This window comes from Phyllobates terribilis, unplaced genomic scaffold, assembly GCF_046119375.1.
Source record: "Phyllobates terribilis strain yellow unplaced genomic scaffold, ASM4611937v1 Scaffold_2__4_contigs__length_985480577, whole genome shotgun sequence".
In the NCBI taxonomy this organism is placed as follows: Eukaryota; Metazoa; Chordata; class Amphibia; order Anura; family Dendrobatidae; genus Phyllobates; species Phyllobates terribilis.
Genome location: NW_027362762.1, coordinates 219,332,878 through 219,355,165, shown reverse-complemented (window position 1 = coordinate 219,355,165; position 22,288 = coordinate 219,332,878). Strand labels below are relative to the sequence as shown.

At 39.2% G+C, this 22,288-nt stretch overlaps 1 protein-coding gene across 4 annotated transcripts in view; it reads left to right on the top strand.

Annotated features, from left to right (window-relative positions):
* The window catches only part of DGKH (diacylglycerol kinase eta), a 267,651-nt gene that overhangs the window by 198,404 nt on the left and 46,959 nt on the right, over window positions 1-22,288 (top strand). For all 4 annotated transcript variants that reach the window (XM_073663912.1, XM_073663913.1, XM_073663911.1 and 1 more), the window contains 8 exons: window positions 2,490-2,629; window positions 7,645-7,732; window positions 9,050-9,141; window positions 10,117-10,216; window positions 14,976-15,255; window positions 18,309-18,437; window positions 20,028-20,162; window positions 21,354-21,471. In XM_073663912.1, coding sequence (XP_073520013.1) covers window positions 2,490-2,629; window positions 7,645-7,732; window positions 9,050-9,141; window positions 10,117-10,216; window positions 14,976-15,255; window positions 18,309-18,437; window positions 20,028-20,162; window positions 21,354-21,471 — 1,082 coding nt within the window. The remainder of the gene's footprint in view (window positions 1-2,489; window positions 2,630-7,644; window positions 7,733-9,049; window positions 9,142-10,116; window positions 10,217-14,975; window positions 15,256-18,308; window positions 18,438-20,027; window positions 20,163-21,353; window positions 21,472-22,288) is intronic.

The window sequence follows — 22,288 nt, the reverse complement described above, 5'->3', positions numbered from 1 at the left end:
GTGACACCATTTTTGAAACTAGACCCCTCAGGGAACTTATCTAGATGTGTGGTGAGCACCTTGAACCCCCAAGTCCTTTACAGAAGTTTCTAACATGGAGCCATGAAAATAAAAAAATCAAACTTTTTCCACAAAAATGATGTTTTAGCCCCAATTTTTTTATTTTCACAAGGGTAAGAGGAGAAAATGGACTCCAAAAACTTTTGTGCAATTTCTCCTGAGTAAGCCAATACCCCATATGTGGGGAAAATCAGTGTTTGGGCGCCCGGCAGAGTTCAGAAGGGAAGGAGCACTGTGTGACTTTTGAACGCAAAATCGTCTGTAATCGAGAGCGGATGCCATGTCGCGTTTGGAGAGCCCCTGATGTGCCTAAATAGTGGAAACCCCCCACAAGTGACCCCATTTTGGAAACTACACCCCTCAATGATTCTATCAAGGGGTATAGTGAACATTTTGAACCCAGAGGTACGACACAGAATTTGATAACATTAGGTCATCATATTGAATAAGTTGTCATTAGTCTTGAGCGCAAGTGCTCGCTACTTGAGTTTGCATCGGGTACTCAGGTATGCACCATGTATCGCGGGTGCTAGAGTCCCCGCCCGCATGTTTCACCATTATTAGACACCCAAAAAAAAAAACATGCGGGGATCGCTCGTGCATGGCAGGCAATCCCCGCGATGTTTTTTTGGCCGCGAAGCATATGGGGCGGAGACTCGAGCATGTCACTCGAGCACCCACAATACTCAATGCATATCCGTGCACCCGATGCAAACTCAAGTAGCGAGCACTTGCGCTCAACACTAGTTGCCATATCGTCATCTTTTTTTTTTACTTTTGAAAAAAAAACAACCCCAACCCCAGCCCTAGCGTTTATTTTTTACACCGTTCCTAGTGCGGTATAAGTGATTAGATGACTTTATTCTTTGGGTCGGTGTGACTACAGAGATACCAGAATCATATCGGGTTTTTATGATTGACAGCTGTCACACACTAAAAGACACATATTTTGTAAAATCTAGTTTTTGCATCGCCATATTTTGAGAGCTATAATTTTTTCATATTTTGGCCGACAGTCATGTGACGCTTGTTTTTTGCTGGATGAGTTGACGTTTTTATTGGTGCCATTTTCAGGCATGTGACATTTTTTGATCGCTTTCTATTCCGGTTTTTGGGAGGCAGAATAAACAAAAACCAACAATTCAGGAATTTGTTTTTTTTTTTTTTTTTTTATTCTGCTCCGCGTGTGGTAAAATTGATAAGGCAGCTTTATTCTTCGGGTAAGTACGTTTACAGCGGTACCACATTTATATCGTTTTTCTATGTTTTGGCGCTTTTACACAATAAAAGCTATTTTATAGAAAAAAATATTTTTTTGCATCGCTTTATTCTGAGAGCTATAACTTTTTTATTTTTCGGCTGATGGAGCTGTATGGCGGCTTATTTTTTGCGGGACGAGATGACGTTTTCAGCGGTACCATTTTTATTTATATTTGTCTTTTTGATCGCGTGTTATTCCATTTTTTGTTTGGCGGTATGATGATAAAGCATTGTTTTTTGCTTTAGTTTATTTTTTTTTACCTTGTTCACTGAAGGGGTTAACTAGTGGGACAATTTTTGTAGGTCAGGTCGTTCTGGACGCGTCGATACCAAATATGTGTACTTTTATTGTTTGTTTTTTTTTCATAATATTTATTGATGGTTACATTATATTTTTATTTTTCGTGGATTATTATTATTATTATTTTTTTTTATATTTTTACAATTTTTTTTTTTCCCCGCTTTCTGACAGTTTTTTTATTTGTTTACTTTGTCCCACTATGGGACTTTCCCTTTTTTTATTCTGATCGCCTGCATAGCATAGGGATGGAGCACCATCCCTATGCTATGCAGGCTGTCAGCGCTGCACAGTGAGAAGATAGTTTGGTCATGTACTGCGCATGACCAAAAAATCTTCCTGCTGTCTGGTGACCCGGATGTTGTCATGACGACATTGGGTCGTCATGGCAACATTCGGGAAGCCGCGGCAGACAGCGCTGGAGGCCGGAAGAGGAGGTGACTATACCGATCACCTCCCCTTAGCCACCGCAATGCTGCGATCGACTTCAATCGTAGCATTGCGGGGGTTAATGTGCCAGGAGCTGTGCGGGACTGCTCCCTGCACATAGTACCGGGCGTCAGCTGTGACAATCAGCTGACACCTGGCGGTGATCGCGCCCGCACAGCCTGTGTGCGCGCGCGCGATCGCCAAGAAGTACTAATACGGGTCAGGCTCTTAAAGCCCAGGGCACAGACGCGTATTAGTACGTCTTGGTTTTTAAAGGGGTTAATGTTATGAGGCAATGATCACCCAAGTGAGGTTCATGGCTACTAGGGAACTGATTGGTGACACTAATATAACAAATATTCCTGGATACAAAATCTGTGTGTTCAATGTCCACCTCCCTTGTAATGTAATCTTGTATATCTCTCTGTCCCTGTAACAATAGTGTCAGCTAGGAGTCCTTCCCTTGGGTACTGGAAATGACCTGGCGCGGGTGCTTGGTTGGGGTGCTTCCTGTGACGATGATACACAGTTGCCTCAGATATTAGAGAAGTTGGAACGTGCAAGCACTAAAATGTTGGACAGGTAAGAATTTTTTTAGGTTTTTACCCCCAAGAGTGTTATTTATCCTTTTATAAATACCCATCCTCAATACCATTATAAGCTAAACGTAATTAGCTGTGTTATGGTAAATACTTATATACTTTGCCTTGATTATTATTTAGACAATTAAATATACACATCTTTTGTAATTTTGTATTTTAATATTAGCTTTATGTGTTATTCATAAAAGCAAATAACATAAGGCGTATCTAATAGAGCTGTCTTTGCATTAAAGCCTTCCTTTGTTCTGGAAGTATATTAAAACTAGATATAGCCAGTTTCTAAGGAATTTTGACATAATTTACGACTGTTTTTCCCAACTTAAATATTCCTTTTTAGGTAATGAAATGTAAGCCATTCCCACTTTCCTTATCTCTTGTGCTTAGTAATAAAAACGTGTGACCAGGCTTCTGAGAGTAGACGAGCCTGGGACACGGACAGATTTGGATGTGTTTCTCTTGTCTCTGATCGATCGACTCCCTGATTCGATCAAAACTGGCAAACGTGTGAAACCCCTTGAGTTTCTCCTAAAACTTTTCATACAGGTTTCCACATCAGTTGCTAGTATTCACGTGTTTACTAAGGTCTCTAATCACCACAGTTTTAGTAACTCCAATGCAGGGCTGTGGAGTCGGAGTCGTGGAGTCGGAGTTAGTTTTGGTTGGAGTCGGAGTCGGTAGAAATGTACCGACTCCGACTCCAGCTGTAAAAAAAAATGTATTAATATTTCATAATTGAACTTTCATATGAATTTTATAAATGTTACTCAAATATATATGTTCTATCAAACTATGAACAACAGTGATAAGCAGTTCTGCTGGAGATAGACATTTCTTACTTCTTGTGTGTCACTGTTCTCCACTGCCCTTATCTAATCTTATACTTGGTTAACCTCATGCTGCCCCAACCCCCCTACTTACAATGTATGAAACTGAAAGTGAAAATGTGTTGCAAATTCTTAGTAGTAAAGCTCCTCCTCTAGACTAGATGTTTACTAGGTGTGCGTCTTCCAAGCATCTCACAGCTGCTACTCAGAAGAGGAAGACTGTAAGAAGTATTATCCTTTCAACAAACTTTGCATCAGTTAACTGTGAGTACATGAGCAATAACAGTATTACTGACCACTATATCAGTTGTACGACCTGGCAATAATTTTGTACAATTGTTTTTAGGAAAAACAATTGTCATTTGGATTGTGAACACAGAATTAAAAACCTGAGAATGTCAAAGAAGCGTCACATTAAATCAGCTGTATTTGAACATTTCACCATCACTCAAGATAGAAAACATTATGTCTGTCAGTGTATGACAAATGATCCAGACGAAAACAAATGCTGTGAAGCCAAGATCAGTGCATATTCAGGCAAAGATAAAAATGCTCCTCCCAGAGCTTCTAATCTAAAGAGACTTTTACAGCGCTTTCATCCAGAAGTACTGAAAGCAGTGGATGAGAAAGACTGCATCCAAACCAATGAACCAGTGCCCAGCTCTTCCAGCCAAACAAAGGAGCAGAGAACTTTGCAGCCATCAGTTGCAAGATATTTTGTCAGTGACAAAGTTACTGTGACAATGACAGTAGATACATTTAAAAAACAGATCATAGAGCTTGTTGTAAAGGATAGTGTGCCTATTTCATTATTTTCACGACCAGCTTTTATGTGTCTGAATGGGGAAATGGCCCGCAAGCTTGGTGTTCCTCTGGAGAGAGAGAGTATTAGAAAATTAGTAATCGAAGTAGCTTTTAAGCAAAAGGAAGAACTTAAAAAAACTCTCAAGGGATGCTTTCTGTTTCTTAAAATGGATGCCTGCACACGTCACAGAGTGAACTATTTTGCCATCAATGTCCGATTTGTTTGTGACAAAAATGAAATAGTTACCAAGACATTGGCAGTAAAAGACACCCAAAGCTCATCACACCAGTGAGTTTCTCCTGGTCTTGGTGGAAAAGGTTCTGCAAGACTATGAACTTAAAAAAGAGCAAGTTCTTTCTGTCGTAACTGACAATGCTTCAAATATGATAAGTACTATTAAGCTAATGAATGAGAGTAATGATGGTGACCAGCAGCTAGAAGAACATTCTGGGTCCACAGACACAGAAATGTTTGAAATAGAGGAACACAGTATTGTAACTGAGGAGCAAACTGAAGTTGCTTCAGATGAACAGCAACATGATAGTTTAGATGATCTTGTTGAAACTGTGTCAATACGTTCTTTCATTCATCACATGCGCTGTGTTGTGCATACGCTACAGCTGGCTATAAGAGACAGTCTGCAAGAAGGACATGCTGCTGCACTGATTGGCAAGGTGAGAAAATTGGCTACTGTTGCCAGATCCCCTAAAGTTGACTCAATTTTGAAGAGACGTGCTGGAAAAGGGGCAATTATTGATCAAGCCACACGATGGGGCAGTACTTACTTAATGATTCAGCGCTTGGTTGAACTGAAAACCTTTCTTGTAAACATGGCTAACCCTCAACTGACGCTAAATGAAAGTCAGTGGAATCAGGTGACTGAGCTGGAAAAATTGCTAGAGCACCCATTTACAGTGACTAAAAAATTACAAGCAGAGGACTTAACTCCGGGTATTTTCTTAAAGGAGTGGAAGAACCTGATGTTTCGTCTGTCCCAAAGAGGAGGGTTAATTGCAAGTGGCATTGCTACATCAATGAAACGGAGAGAGGAGCTACTATTACAAAATAACATTCTTTTGGCAGCTGTTTATGTAGACCCAATGCATCGGATTCTTCTAGATGATCAACAGCTAACTAAAGGAAAAGAAGCTCTGTTTGAAATAGCAGTAAGGATGAAAGGGTTGCAGAACAGTCAGGAGGAACAAGAAGAATTTGGTCGTCCTGCCACATCTTCACCCTCATCATCAACTGATGAAGAATTTATTTTCGAAAAATATTTGGATCACAAGGACCGTGCAAAGCGTTCCCGCATAGAAGAAGAGTCATCCCCATCAAAGAACACAGCCAGTACATTTCAGCAGAATTTTTCATGTGCACTAAAAGAAATTGAGAAATTTGACCGTTCATCAAAAATAACAGTGCAACAAGCGATTCCTCTGTATCCTGACATTGTCAGAGATGTTGCCCAAGTGGTTACTGCTTTGCCACCAACCCAAGTTAGTGTAGAGAGGTTGTTCTCTGCTCTCAAAATAATTAAATCAGATTTGAGGGCATCCATGAAGGAGGATCTGACAGAGGCAATACTTTTTCTGAGGACAAATTTATAGATTTCTTCTTATTAACTGCATAACAGTGTTTATTGCATATTTACTTACAAGAGTTTATGAAAGTTATTTGCTATATTCTAATTGTATTCTAATAAATATAGTTTTTGCTCTAAGTGGTCTGATTACTTATATGATGGTGAGAAACTGAATAAGCACGATGTTAATATTTTACAACAGTAAATTTATTGTTACGAATTGGCCATTTATGAAGGAGTCGGAACCTGATAAAATCATGGAGTCTGAGTCGCAACTGTGGCTTACCGACTCCACAGCCCTGCTCCAATGTACACAAAAATCAGTTTCTCAAAAACGAGAACTGGTTTAGACCTTTTTCTGCCAACCAGTGGCCGCTTCTCATGACATGAACAAGCACGACAAAGGCCAACCGATGGCAAATATCTGTAGAAAAGTTCTGCCATGGTGGGGTTTTTTATTCATTGTTGGCATAAATTAATTTATGTTGAATTTGAGCTCAGTGTCCCAAACAAGGCGGCTGCAAATCACTCCTCTGATCAATTGGTCTGAATTGTCGTTTTAACTTGTGGCCTTGTTGTCCACAACAAAATGCCCTTCACAAACCAACCATGAAGTACAAGCTACTACAAAACCATATGGCCAGTTGAATAGTAGAGCTCTTTCTTGTATTCAAACTTTTGAAACTTATACGTTACATACAATTGATTCCTATGTTTAATGCTTCTAAAACGTTTCTGACGACCTCCTAAAAGTGTCTTGACATTCTATTTGTATGGATGTATGGCGGAGACAAAGTGAGTTCATAGGGCAATACAGTTTGCTAAGGCTTTTTGGTCGGGGATCAGTTGAGATGTTTTTTAACTAGTTTGAATTAATGGAACAAAGTTGAATTTCTTAGAATCTACTCTTTTGTTCTGTGCTAGAGAAGAGTTGGAAGATAAAAATAAAAGCAATGTAGAGAAGATAAACTTCGGCACTCATCCAAATAAAATTATCAATAGACTTTATTTCAAGTTTTTAAACTGGTATAGCGTGTAGGAGTCATTGGAAACCTGCAAGGTACAGACAACAGCCGATTTTGTCCAGCCGGTGATTGTTCCTGGGCACTCTACATATACATGCTGATTTTGCTGGACTGCCTATATATCTACTGAACATTACTCCAATTTTTGGTCATAACTGTTTATGCTGTATGCTGGTATTTCTCCTCAAATCTGACTGAAGATAAAAATAAACGTATATCAAAACTCTCACCTTCTTCGGTTGAGCTGGTCACTGCTTCTTGGTTTCCTCTTTGTGCGGTTCTGTATAGAGAAGGTCTCCGAATCTCCAAAAGGATATCGGATTTTGCTGACATTTCCCATTAGTGGATGAGTCGCTGGCTTGTTTAGAATAAGTCTTTATCATGGTGGTAAAACTATGCATTTCGAAGACTAACTGGTCCCTTCATCAGGCTGATACACCAGTGATATTGCCTCAGGTTCTCCAAGACATAATACTCCTTATGTAATGTTCCCTAGTCATTACTAAGTGTCACAGTATGTTATGGCTCTTGCAGCATAGCAAACATTATGCAGAACGCGAAACTAGAAATTCTCACTACTAGAATGTGCCAAAGTTAGCTGCAACAGGCTTTTATGATCACTACCTGCTACACTGTAAATTGTATAATTAAAAGAGAATGTATTGTAAGTAATGGATGTATGACCTGCACACCAGTCTACAGAAGGTGATGGAAATGTGCATTTTACACACTGTTATCACGGGACACTTTTTATCGCAGGTGGAGTATAATGTCATATGAGTTGAAGTTGCCATCAAAAACCTCAATACTTCCCATATCTCCAGAAGAGGAGTCTGAAGAGTGCCAAGTAAAATGTTCTATCTTATTGTTTTTTTATTTTCAATATCATTCCGTCCATTGAACTGCTGTCTGCCATTTTGATGGCATTCTACATTTGTGTTTTAAGAAACATTTAATGCAATTTACTCTTAGGCAAATTTCTTGGGTAGTTTTGTGTGTGCACGAAGGTAGTTGTTCCTAGTATTAATTGTTCTCTTGTCTTGCTCTGTGTAAGGAAAATTATTTAACCTATGCAAACAATGTGCAGGACTCAACAAGTAGAAGTAATAAATCACTTTTTATTGATGCATTAGATTATTAATTAAAAAAAAATAAAAAAAAGAGTATAAAAACCTACAAGGTCAGACACAAAGAATCAGCTAGGTGAGTAGAAGCCTCCCATTAATATATATCCTGTAGTATAGATTTCACCCATAATAATATTTAAGGTCACACATAACAAGGGACCATGAGGAATTGGTAGTAGAGCCCATGTAAATGACAAATGCAAACGTTTGGCAAGATAAAACATTAACTTTACATCCAACTGCGTGATACTTATGTAGATTTAGTTTACTAATTTTGCAAATGGCAAAGTCTTATTTGCATCATAAATTGATATGATATGAAATTAGCAGCCCTGGACAATATATGCTGTGGATACTCTCCAGTGTGTGGGGGTGACTTCTTAAAATCTCATCCTTTTTGCTGCTTTTGTATAATGCAGTGAATTTTTTTAGGTAAATTTTAAAAGGACAGAAAGTCCACTACATATAGACACCATGGAAATGTACTTTTAAAGGGCTTTCTGGCTTCACCACTCAGCATTCCATTGTCATGCCGGTGTTAAAAATGATCAAATCAGCCAGTATTTACCCATCTACTCCATCTCCTCCGCTGCCCCGGTAATTTTTTCCCGGATGCAGCAGTGACGTCATGCCAATACCACTGCAGCTAGTCACTGGGCTCAGCAGGTCTACAGATGACCTACTGCAGGGGGTAAACAATCACTGGAATCAGAGACTGGCGCCATCTAGTCTGATAAAAAAACGAAGTGACTGTCTGCAGCGGTGAGGTCATGTCTACTGCACTGCAATCACCAGAGCAGGGGTGATATAGAAATGGACCTGATGAGGGTGAATTACTTTATTATTTCAACACAAGCTGATGGCATGCGAAAGGGTAGAGTTAGGAAGCCTCTTTTGAACTTCAGAAGGCTCACAGTATACAGTCCTGATTAATCTGAAGAAATAAGATATTAAGTGTATTTCAAAGCAAGTGTTGATTTGCTTCTTTGATGTTGAATATTGATTACATTTGTATTTAAATGTAAATTTGTTACTAGTTTCAGATCTCTGCGTATGAAGACTCGGTGGCCACTCATCTGGCGAAGATTCTCAATTCAGACAAGCATTCTGTAGTCATATCCTCTGCAAAGTGAGTTGCTTGTTCATCCACTCATATGGTGTGGGTACTATTGTCCCACAAACTTTCCAGTTAAAAAGCAAATAGAAACACAGATTCTTAAAGAAATTTAAGTCTCTTTATTATTAAAAAAAGATTTGTTCAGGAAAATATGGCTTCTTTTAAAGAACAAAATTAGTAATCCTGCAATTTTCACATTGGCACTGGGGGTCTTTTAGACTCGTATTTCCTTTCTTTTCAGGAAGCGCTCACTGCAGTTTCCTCATCATGTGCATTTCCTGAAACAACAAAAAGTACGAGTATGAGAAATGTTTCAGTGGCCAGTGTGAAAATTGAAAAAATTTGTAAAAAATATTGTGATATTACAAAAAAATTACTCTCCCAAAAAAGTAAATTTAATCTAAAAATGTGATATAAACAATAGGTCATTTTCTGATGACACATTTTCCAAGTCTTACATTTTACTAACCAACACAATCTAACCTTCTATTTAAGTCTATTAAGTTTTAACTTTTGTTCTTACAAAATCATTTTCTTCATTTTCTGCCATGTTAAATTTCAAAACCATACCTGACCACGTTAGTAATCCCCCCCACCCTTTAAGCGACTACCCAATTGTTTATACTTCAGTATATATAAAATGCATGGTCACCTTTTGCTCAGCATCAGGCAACTATGCGGAGTAATTTTAAGTTTTTTGTTTTTTTTTGTACTTTGTTTGTTTCATATGAATCTATATACAGTCCCTGTCAAATTCTACAAATATCCTGTGTATTGTAGAACAGACCTCTGCACGTAGATACATAGAGGTTCTGCCTTTATTTGGGAATAGGCAGGAAATTAGTTACTTGAAAATTTTCCCTTATTTCTGATAGGTAGTGGAAAGCCAGGCTAAATCATAACTGGATCAATGCTAGGTACATTTTTCTAATGCTGCATAAAAGATGGACCTCATTTTTGCTGTGTTCTTTGTGTTTCTTTATTAAGGGTATTGTGTGAGACTGTAAAAGATTTTGTGGCAAAAGTTGGTAAGACCTATGAGAAACCACTGGAGAATTCAGAGGAGGCAGAAGTGATGGCAATGAAAGTAAGTATTGTTTTTGCTCTAATACTTATGACGCTGAAGTCCGTTATACACATTAGATAACTGTCTTTTTCGCCGCCATTGACTTGCATTGGACCGCATGTCATCTGCATCACTGCATCTGTACATGCGGATAATATGCGTTTCAATGTGTGGATGGTACCCAGGTTTGGAGAAGAGGAGACTGTCCTCCAGACTCGGGTACCATAGTACCTGTAAAAAAAAAATAAAAAAATAAAAAATATACATTATACTTGCCTTCTGATGGCCCCCGGTGTCTTTGTGCTGGCTTGCCGGCAGCTCCTGGTAGACTAAAGTACCTGCGGTGACGTCATTTAGTCATGTGAAGGGTCACTCGACCGCTGACGTCGGCGGTCGCGTGATCCGTCACCTGACTAAATGACGTCATGGCAGGTCCTTTTAGTCTACCGCGAGCTGCCAGCAAGCCAGGACATGGACACCGGGGCCCATCAGAACGTAAGTATAATATTTTTTATTTTTTACCATTCTATTGGTCAAACTATATAAATCCATGTCTTTTGCATGAATTTATATAGTGTGACCAAGTTGTCAAGCACTTTCCAAATGATGCTAAAATCGCTTGGAAAGCACTTGACAACCCGCATGCGGAAATGCATGTGAAGAACACTTCACTTCCGCTTATGCCTGGCAGGAAAAACGCATGTACAATCCGGATGTAAAATCCGCATGCGTTTTTTCTGCCAGGGAGATGCAGAAACGCTCAGGAAAAATCCGGAGCATTTCTGCATCTTGGGCACATAGCCTAAGAGAGCTTTTGCCAGACATGTCTGACGGCGAACTATCTCTGGAAGAACAAAGGGATTGGCAGTCCAATATGAGACATACCCAATCGACATTTCTCCTGACAATCAGTTGTCTGGGACACCCATACATATTAGACTGATGACCGAACCCGTCGATATCAAGGAGTTCAGCCAATATTGTCTAAAGCGGGCCAACTAGTATACAGTATAATGGGCCCCACAAAGTCCTCCATACTGAATAATGGGCCCCACATGGTCCTCCATACAGAATAATGAGCCCCACATGGTCTTCCATACGGAATAATGGGCCCAACATGGCCCTCTATACAGAATAATGGGCACCACATGGTCCTCCATACATTATAATGGGCCCTACATAGTCCTCCATACAGTATAATGGGCCCCACATAGGTGTGGTGGTTCTGGTGTCACTGGCCAAATATAATCATCCGGCGGGCCCGATTTGGCATGTATGGTCTAAAATGTATGGTGGGCTTTAGAACTGTGGACAGGTTACAATTAAATAAACTGTGAGAAATTCTCTTTTTATTTTCTACATTGCTTTGTCAACTGAGACACCCATAATAACGTAGCATTTCTCTATTCCTAATGTCAGATAGGACCAGACTTATACTTATCAGTAATCCGTAATCGCTGTTGACATTTGCGTTCTGAGCCTTTGTTAGGTTTTCCACTTTGAATTTCTTGATATTCCTAAAGCAAAGTGTAGCATTATAGACTGTGCTATTCTTGCTGTAAAGTATACCGGAATTGCAGATTATTCTTATTAAAGTCACCAGGAGCTGTCAAGGTTTAAAATTATCCTTTTAAAAAAAACAGTTAATGAAGAGTACTGGTCAGTTTACAGCATGGTTTTAGAGAAGGAGGAGCTGAGCAGAACGATCAGGTTTGTGGGAAACCATTCAGAGTAACCTATGTTTTTATCAATGAAGTCCCTGGAGTTTGTATGCATGTGAGTCCAGTGGGCAGTCCTACTAGTGATTTTGAGCTATTTCTGCATCCACAATCATACAAACTGTCAGTCACTGAAGAGGACCGCCCATTTGATTCGTATACATACGCCAAAGTGATTTCAATGAATAAATTCTTCCACAAAATTGGATATACCATATATACTTGAGTATAAGCCGACCCGAATATAAGTCGAGGAACCTAATTTTACAACAAAAAAATGGGAAAACTTATTGACTCTAGTATAAGCCTAGGGTGGGAAATGCAGCAGCTACTGGTAAATTTCCCCATCCTGTTAAGTATTGCCCCCTCCTCCCCAATCCTGGTATGCATGGCCCCCTCCTCCCCAATCCTGGTATGCATGGCCCCCTCCTCCCCAATCCTGGTATGCATGGCCCCCTCCTCCCCAATCCTGGTATGCATGGCCCCCTCCTCCCCAATCCTGGTATTCAAGGCACCCCTCAGCTGCCGAGGTGAGCTGCGGGGATATTCACTCCTCTCCATGCTGGGACTATGTGGGTGGAGAGGAGTGAATATCCCTGTTCTTTAATGGCGTGTGCACAGTGTCAGCAGCACCGCAGCTCCCGCTGCGGCTCAGCTATCTTGTGAGCCCGCTTCTAAACAGAATGCATATTCACCTTTCTCCACTCCCATGGGCGTGGAGAAAGGTGAATATGCATTCTCTTTAGTAGCAGGTACAGAGGATCACTAAGCACTGCTGGCACAGTGCACACCCTATTAAAGAATTGAATATTCACCCTTCTCCACTCCCATGGGCGTTGAGAAGGGTAAATATTCATTTTCCTTTAGCAGTGGGCACAAGTGGTAGCTGCAGCTGCCGGCTACCGCCTGTGCCCGCTCCTCCACCGCCGCAACCCCCCCTTCCTTCCACTATCCACCACCGGACTATGTATACAACCCCTGGCAAAAATTATGGAATCACCGGGCTCGGAGGATGTTCATTCAGTTGTTTAATGTTGTTGAAAAAAAGCAGATCACAGACATGGCACAAAACTAAAGTAATTTCCAATGGCAACTTTAGGGCTTTAAGAAACACTAAAAGAAATCAAGAAAAAAAATGTGGTACTCAGTAAGGGTAAATTTTTCAGACCAAGCAGAGGGAAAAAATTATTGAATCACCCAATTCTGAGGAAAAAAAATATGGAATCATGAAAAACAAACACACAAAAGAACACTCCAATACATCACTAGTATTTTGTTGCACCACCTCTGGCTTTAATAACAGCTTGCAGTCTCTTAGGCATTGACTTAATGAGTGACAAACAGTACTCTTCATCAATCTGGCTCCAACTTTCTCTGATTGCTGTTGCCAGATCAGCTTTGCAGGTTGGAGCCTTGTCATGGACCATTTTCTTCAACTTCCACCAATGATTTTCAATTGGATTGAGATCCGGGCTATTTGCAGGCCATGACATTGACCTTATGTGTCTTCTTTCAAGGAATGTTTTCACAGTTTTTGCTCTATGACAGGATGCATTATCATCTTGAAAAATGATGTCATCATCCCCAAACATCCTTTCAATTGATGGGATAAGAAAACTGTCCAAAATATCAATGTAAACTTGGGCATTTATTGAAGATGTAATGACAGCCATCCCCAGAGTGCCTTTACCTGACATACAGCCCCATATCATCAATGACTTTGGAAATTTGCATGTTCTCTTCATGCAGTCATCTTTATAAATCTCATTGGAACGGCAGTAAACAAAAGTTTCAGCATCATCACCTTGCCCAATGCAGATTCGCGATTCATCACTGAATATGACTTTCATCCAGTCATCAACAGTCCACGATTGCTTTTCCTTATCCCATTGTAACCTTGTTTTTTTCTGTTTAGGTGTTAATGATGGCTTTTGTTTAGCTTTTCTGTTTGTAAATCTTATTTCCTTTAGGCTGTTTCTTACACTTCGGTCACAGACATTGACTCCAGTTTCCTCCCATTCGTTCCTCATTTGTTTTGTTGTGCATTTCCTGTTTTCGAGAAATATTTTTTTAAGTTTCCGGTCTTGACGCGTTGATGTCTTCCTTGGTCTACCAGTATGTTTGCCTTTAACAACCTTCCCATGTTGTTTGTATTTGGTCCAGATTTTAGACACTGCTGACTGAACAACCAACATCTTTTGCAACATTGCGTGATGATTTATCTTCTTTTAAGAGTTTGATAATCCTCTCCTTTGTTTCAATTGACATCTCTCCTGTTGGAGCCATGATTCATGTCAGTCCACTTGGTGCCACAGCTCTCCAAGGTGTGATCACTCCTTTTTAGATGCAGACTAACGAGCAGATCTAATTTGATGCAGGTGTTAGTTTTGGAAATGAAAATTTACAGGGTGATTCCATAATTTTTTCCTCAGAATTCAGTGATTCCATAATTTTTTCCCTCTGCTTGGCCTGAAAAAAATTACCCTTACTAAGTACCACATTTTTTTTCTTGATTTCTTTTAGTGTTTCTTAAAGCCATAAAGTTGCAATTTGAAATGACTTCTCGGCTTTTTCAGCCTAAAAAATGGGCTGAAAAAGTCGTTTTATGCTCGAGTATATACGATAAATCTGATTAGCTGCTCCTCTATAACATTTTACCTCATTATCAGATACCATTCTCAACATAAGTTCCTTTTAACAAAGCCATGATGCTGGTGTGAGCAGAGCCATAGTCAACTAGCTTAAAACTCCACATAATTGTATTCTCATTTTAGGAAAATTTGGTTTGTGACCATTCAGAAATGTTCAAAAGGGTAAAAAAAAAAAAGGAAAATCTGTGGAATATAAGGTGCAGCCCAACCACAATTTTTGGATAGTCCCTAAAGGATAGTGCATAATACTGTATAATAGTCGCTTTATCACATAGCACTTCAGGGTCCATGACATTGTACAATGTGGAATCGAGTGCATATACTGCATGAGTTCAGAATATAGTTACTAATTACCGTGTGGTCAGGTAATCTGGCCCATCATCGGAGTTGATTGTGATATTTGTGTTTTAGTGTTCCACATTGAATGAAAAGCTGGATCTGCTGCTCCAGACCCTTCATGCAGAAGCTCAGGCAGCGCCGTTGTTGGCACATTTAACACCACCCATTGTGGAGGAGGAAGTAGAGGAAGAATTCTCCAGTGAAGACTCCTTCTCTGAGAGCAAGGAGCAGTTGACAGACAACATAGCAAAGTCTTCCACGCCAAAGCTCTTCAAACCGCGGGAGCAACTCATGCTGCGAGCCAACAGCTTGAAAAAAGCAGTCAGGCAGATCATAGAACAAGCTGAAAAGGGTGGGTGTGATGTTGGGTCTGCAATATTGTAATGAAATGTGTCATGAGAAAATCTTGGAAGTGTATTTTAAGCTTCTGTAAAATTGGCTTTCTACCAATATATATTGCCTACGCTGAATACTCAGTCCTTGTGTAACAATCCAGATATTTCAAAGGGACATAACACAGAATGCTTGAGTTACTTGCTGAATAAATTGAAATAGCGTTGGTTGGAAATGCTCGCCCTGATGATTGACATTTTAGTATGTAGCAGTGCCGAAGATATTCATAGCTCTAATTGTTCTCCGCATTACAGGAGCCAAGCTGCGGATTTGTTTTAGTTACTCTAATAACTTCCATGTAACAATGTAATGTCTGTGGAATGTTATTTATTTTTCTTTTTTTAAATTGTCATTTGTTTTCATTCATTACACCGTCTCACAAATCATGGTAGATTGCTTACATATTAATGGTAGAATAACATCAGTATAGGACAAGCACTATGAAATTCTCATAAAGGGAAGAAATGGTGGGTACTAAGACCCTTTGCTTATACAGGTGCATCTCACAAAATTAGAATATCATCAAAAAGTTAATTTATTTCAGTTCTTCAATACAAAAAGTGAAACTCATATATTATAAAGAGTCATTACAAACAGAGTGATCTATTTCGAGTGTTTATTTCTGTTAATGTTTATGATTATGGCTAACAGCCAATGAAAACACAACAGTCATTATCTCAGTAAATTAAAATAATTAACAATAAACACCTGCAAAGGCTTCCTAAGCGTTTAAAAAGGTCCCTTAGTCTGTTTCAGTAGGCTCCACAATCATGGGGAAGACTGCTGACTTGACAGATGTCCATAAGGCAGTCATTGACACATTCCACAAGGTCCCAGAGTTCCAATTTTCATTTGGAAATCAAGGTCCCAGAGTCGTGAGGAAGAATGGCGAGGCACACAATCAAAGCTGCTTGAGGTCTAGTGTGAAGTTTCCACAATCAGTGATGGTTTGGGGAGCCATGTCATCTGCTGGAGTAGGTGCACTGTATTTTATCAAGACCAAAGTCAGCGCAGCCATCTACCAGGAAATTTTAGAGCACATCATGCTTCCCGCTGCCGAATTGCTTTTTGGAGATGGAAATTTCATTCTCCAGCAGGACTTGGCACCTGTCCACACTGCCAAAAGTGCCAATACCTGGTTTAAAAACAACAGTATCACTGTGCTTGATTGGCCAGAAAACTCACCTGACCTTAACCCCATAGAGACTCTATGGGTTATTGTCAAGAGGAAGATGAGAGACACCAGACCCAACAATGCAGACGAGCTGAAGGCTGCTATCAAAGCAACCTGGGCTTCCATAACCCCTCAGCAGTACCACAGGCTGATCGCCTCCATGCCACTCCACATTGATGCGGTAATTGATGCAAAAGGAGCCCCGACCATTTACTGAACATACATTTCAGTAGGCCAATATTTCGGATTTTTAAAAACATTTTTCAAGCTGTTATGAAGTATTCTAATTTACTGAGATAATGACTTGTGTTTTCATTGGCTGTAAGCCATAATCATCAACATTAACAGAAATAAACACTTGAAATAGATCACTCTGTTTGTAATGACTTTATATAATAAGAGTTTCACTTTTTGTGTTGAAGAACTGAAATAAATTAACTTTTTGATGATATTCTAATTTAGTGAGCTGCACCTGTAGGTCTGTATATTCTGCCTTTAAGCCAACTGAACAGGACACCAGGGAGGAGCATTTTCACAGTTGACAAAAGCTCTCTTCTCCCGTCCTACTCTTTCCAATTGTCCTTTTCAGCTAAATACTAGGGCACAGAAACCAGAGAATCCAAACTGTACTTCATAGAAATGTTTGCTGCCTTTAGTTTTTCAGAATCCACAAATGCCGCACACATTTTCCCAGCATGTGATGTAGGTGTGACTGGTTTGCGATCTGGTTGTAAAATCATATCCACATGCACGACTTTTTGCTACCATCTACCAAGATCAGGTCCAGTAGGTACCCATCACACACCCATGCAAATACATATACATACAGGTAAATTATGCTAAATTCTGGCATAATGTGCGCAAAGAAAACCCCTGTCTTTTATGACTTGCACCATATTTATTGCAAAGTTTTAAACACTTTCTGTGCTTTGCCTGACAAGAGGAAATAACCTAACTGAAAAAGGGGTGTGATATCTTGTAAATCATACGGGAAAACAACAAAATAATCCAACTAATAGGTGGTGTAAACTCAGACTAGACAGTTTTAAAATGCATCATATCTATCAAACAGCATGTTCCAAATTGATACATAAATGTTCTATAAAAATGATCTGATTGGAAAGACTGTGTAGTCTAATGGTACATTTAGATTTCACAATTTCATCACGTCAATGTACCGTTGGCAAGGACTGATCCATTATATGCACGTTTATCAGCACTTGATTACTGGCCTGTTTACACAGATGTACAATGAGGACAGAAGAATTGATAGTATGGTCTCTCTATGGTGGACCATGAAAATGTCTTGGTTAATTGTTCCTTAATTAACTTCACAATGATTCCATAGTCTACAATTAGAAGTCCATTTTGGCCCACATTTTTCAAGCAGTTTACTCCACCTTAGAATAATCCCAACCCCCCCCAAAAGTCATAAATTCCGCAAACACTGTGGAAAGTTGCCAATTGTGCACAGTTCTTGATTTTTGCATCATTCTCACCAAATTTGAAAAAGTGAATGATCGGTAAGAGGAGTTGTGTACAATTTATAAACAGATTATTCAGCTTTACTCCAGAAAATGTTGCAAATTTTGATGCAATATTATAATATATATATATATTGGGATCGCCTAAAATGACACCAAATTTTTAAAGTCACGTGCACCTTTTAATATATTTTGCAATTTACTCCCCTAAACATTTTTTTTTTAGACAGGCATATAAAAAGCCAGTCTTTTATAAATCTGCCCCTGTATTTCTGTGTCCTGGCTCAGCTCGTGTGATTGTTCTTATGCATGCTCTGTATGTGAAGTATAATAAAATGGATCTCTATGTGCTAGTGGTGGATGAGCAGAACGCCCACACTGAAGAACAAGAGAACCAGGCTGCAGAAGAGTACAGGAAAGAATTAGAGGAGTCAAAAGAAGAAGAAAAAGACGAAGACACAAAGGAGCTGGATTCTCTATCAGGTACGGACTAATATGAGCACTTTCAAAGGAATTAATATTGCTTTCACCAGTTAGTTTGGAAGATGGCTCAGAAGGAGGCGACTGACTTCATAAAGATTCTCCGCTTCTGCATGTTCTGTAAGATGTCATTTGTAGAGCAGAGAGATGTACTTTCCAAATGTTTCATTAGAGCTATTCATCTGAGATCCTGTAACCCATTTCTTTGAGTAAACTGCTTTCATCTTCTCCCTCTGTCATATTAGCGCACACTCCCAGTGCTGCTGACCTTTTTTTGTATTTGCTCCACTTATGAGATGATGGAAGAGCAGCGTCACTTATTTCAGAGCTGGGAAATGTATAAAGCTGAACTCATATATGTATTTGTACATGTAAGTGCTAGCAACGTGAGCTGGTGCTCCAAGAGGAGGAATGAAATATGAAGTCAGGTACCTACGACAAGACATCATTTTCACTTATTGGGACTCTGTTGGTTTTTGTATCAGAGCATGAACAGCAAAAGGTTATTTTTAATGTAGCCGTGCCCCAGGAGTCCCATCTGTCATAATAAAGAGCAGCTGTTATACATAGTACGCTTGTTTTGTCACGGAGTACAGATGAGGCAAAAAATGGCACTTCTAGATCCCGAGTGATGGTGTAGTACAAAGGTTACAACGTAAGTGAATGATCGATTCAGTGTCCTCTTTAATGTTTTGTTTTTACTCTAATCGCAAAACATTGAAATATAGACCTCTCGTAAAGCTATGCATTATCTAGTAAGTGCTAGATTCCTTCTGCCCAATATGTATTTGTCATTCTGCAGCCATGTTTTCCATACCACCAGAATAGAACAACCCTCTTTCTTGATTTTGCAAAAGCTTTAAATGTAACAGAAAAATGACCACCGTCTCTGTACATAGAGTTCTGTTGCATTTGAAACTTCCTTCTTCAGCCTCTCACAATCATTTCCACAGATCTAAGCAATGATAGAAAACAAAGTTCTTGCAGCGCGGACTAGAAAATAATATAAAATAAAAATTTTGAGAAATAAAATAATTTCTCCCATACTTATTAAAATACTTATACATCCAAAAATTATCTCCTAAAAATATAAAATGGCAGTTCTTTCTTTATTAAAAAAAAAAAAATCATCCCATCTTGTTTGTGGTTTTTATCCCATGATGCGGTGTCTGATTTATGTATGGCAGTGACCGGAGTGCTTTAATGAAATGGGCTTATTCATTTAAGGGTAGTAATGTTTCAGGCTGAAGTGCTGTCAGCATGCCAATTTCCGAAATCCGACACAACTTGTAATGCCTTTCACCCCGAGCACTATAGAGAGCACCTAAGTGATGCAAACATAAGGCTGTTTTTGGCTTCTTGTCATTTTTTCCCAATGTGGTTACAGATGCTGACTGTTGCATATGGCAGCCAGGGGCCTAACAAATATCTGCTACAACAAAGTTAGTAAAGTTATACTTAAAAAGTCACAAAGGTAAAAATGAAAGGTTTATGTTAATAAAAGGAAATTTAATTAGTGTGTTATTCGTTGGTGGGAAAAGTCTTTATTTCTGTTCACTATTAACAAAAAGGATCTTTTTCTTTCTCTAACAGTAAAAGTTGCTCCACGTTCTCCAGACAGACGTGCAAGTCGTAGTGCACAGTCCCAAAGTGGCTCCTTCTCCAGTCCCCCATTGGCATCCAGTAAGGAGAATCTCCCTGTGTTAAACACTAGAATTATCTGCCCAGGTAATAATCCACAACCTGCTCAATGTTGTAGTTCTGTCTTATTTGCGTTCCAGTGTTAATCTCGAAGTCTATGTATTTCTGAATGTAAAGTCAGAAAATGACTAGGTTGGATTTTATACCAGTTGTTTCCTTGCATTAGAATAAAGTATAGCACTCTGTAATATTTCAGTCTGTTTTATCCTGTTTGTACAGCACACTATAAACCACTTGACAACCAGTAATACGAGTCATACTTTATTATTCTGCTACCACCGTTGGATCAAGAGAGTCCTATAGAGGAAGTGGATCTACAAATATTACTCCTTCCATAGAAATCATGAAATAGAAATAACATGAAATAACATAGAAATAACATGAAGCACATATTCAGTAATGCATGACACATCTATTGCTAGCACCATAGTAGTCTGAAAACCTGGAAAGGATTAATATGCATTTTAGACATTCTGACAAAAATCCTTACCTAAAAATTTGAAATTGCGTCTGTTAAAGGGAATATGTCAGTAGGATCAACACTCCTGAGCTGTCCATATGGGCAAGTAGGTCATAGTAAGCTGAATAATATGATACCTTGATATCTGTGATCTGATGTCTTATTCCAGAGAAATCCATGTTTTTTCTGAAAATGAGCTGCTGCAGGCTATGGGCTGTACACTGATCTGCATGAGACTCTTCCTCCAGAGATTATTGTAAATACAAGGGGGAATTACCAGTGTGAGACATGTAACTAACACAGAACAGTAGAACTGAACTTTGTCTTCTTACAAACACGTTTGCTGCAGCTCTCACAGCTCTGCTGTATTGTAACACTGTCTGCCTGTGAGAATGAAGCTGAGAGGAAGCTGCAGATGTGTCAGGTATAATCACACACAGCTCTGCAGTGAGATCAGGAGAGCAGAGAGCGGCCATCACACATCATACAGGTAATGCCCCGTATCATTTATAATAATCTCTGGATTCAGATTCTCATGCAGATCAGTGTCTGGCCCATGGAACAGCTCATTTACATACAAGAAAAATGTGGTATCATTTTATTCAGTTTCCTGTTGCCTACGTGTCCATATAAATGGCTTAGAAGGGTTGATCCTACTGACAGATCTCCTTTAAGTATATCAGATATATACATTTCTAGGTATCTATATGTATTAATGTACCTTCAGATCCACATATTTCTTATCTTATATTCCACAGGTTTGAGAGCCGGATTGGCAGCTTCCATTGCTGGCAGCTCAATTATTAACAAAATGTTATTGGCCAATATGGATGCAATTGGTGCTTCACCTTTTATTGATCCAGAATTAGACTCCTTGTAAGTAATATTTATTGCACTATAAAAAGAGCCATTGGTGCTAGGGAAATAGACCCATTCGATGTCCATATAGGAATTGTGTTCTGGTGCAGTAGTCAACTAATGAATGCAGATTGCATGTAGTAGGTGCTTGATTTACCTGCTTTAGGCCCCCTTCGCACCTCCTTATGATACACTGGAAAAGCGGTACTGGTATCATCAGTGTTTTGGATCAGTGTGCTATCAGTTTTTTTTCCGGTATGGCTTAAGAAAATCAATTCCAAAGCTTCTCCTATACTTTGCAATGTTAAACACGGATGGCACAAAGATGCCATCCGTGTGCTGTACGTGTTTTACCCATAGACTTATATTGGCCCTTGTAATCCGTGCTGCTGGTAAAAAAACGGACATGTGTGCAGCACCATAGGTTATACTGGGTACTTGTGGTCTCCTTGGGAAAAAAAAACGGATGCCACACGTACATGAATCACGGACATGTGAAGGGGAGTGGTTCTTACTGATCCTCCAGGTCCTGACTACACTGCAGAGTATGGCTGGTTATGTTTTACTGTATTGTGGCAGTACATAGTGCAATACCACATTTATTACTCTAATGTATGCTCATAGTGTATACAGCTACATCAAACACTGAGATGCTACAGCCATACTATGTGACTTTATGTAATGATTAACGTCTGTGCGTTCTCAGTTATTAGAGCACACCTTCCATACGTTAAAAAAAACATATATATATATATATATATATATATATATATATATATATATATATATATATAATATATATATATATATATATATATATAAATATAACTGAGCA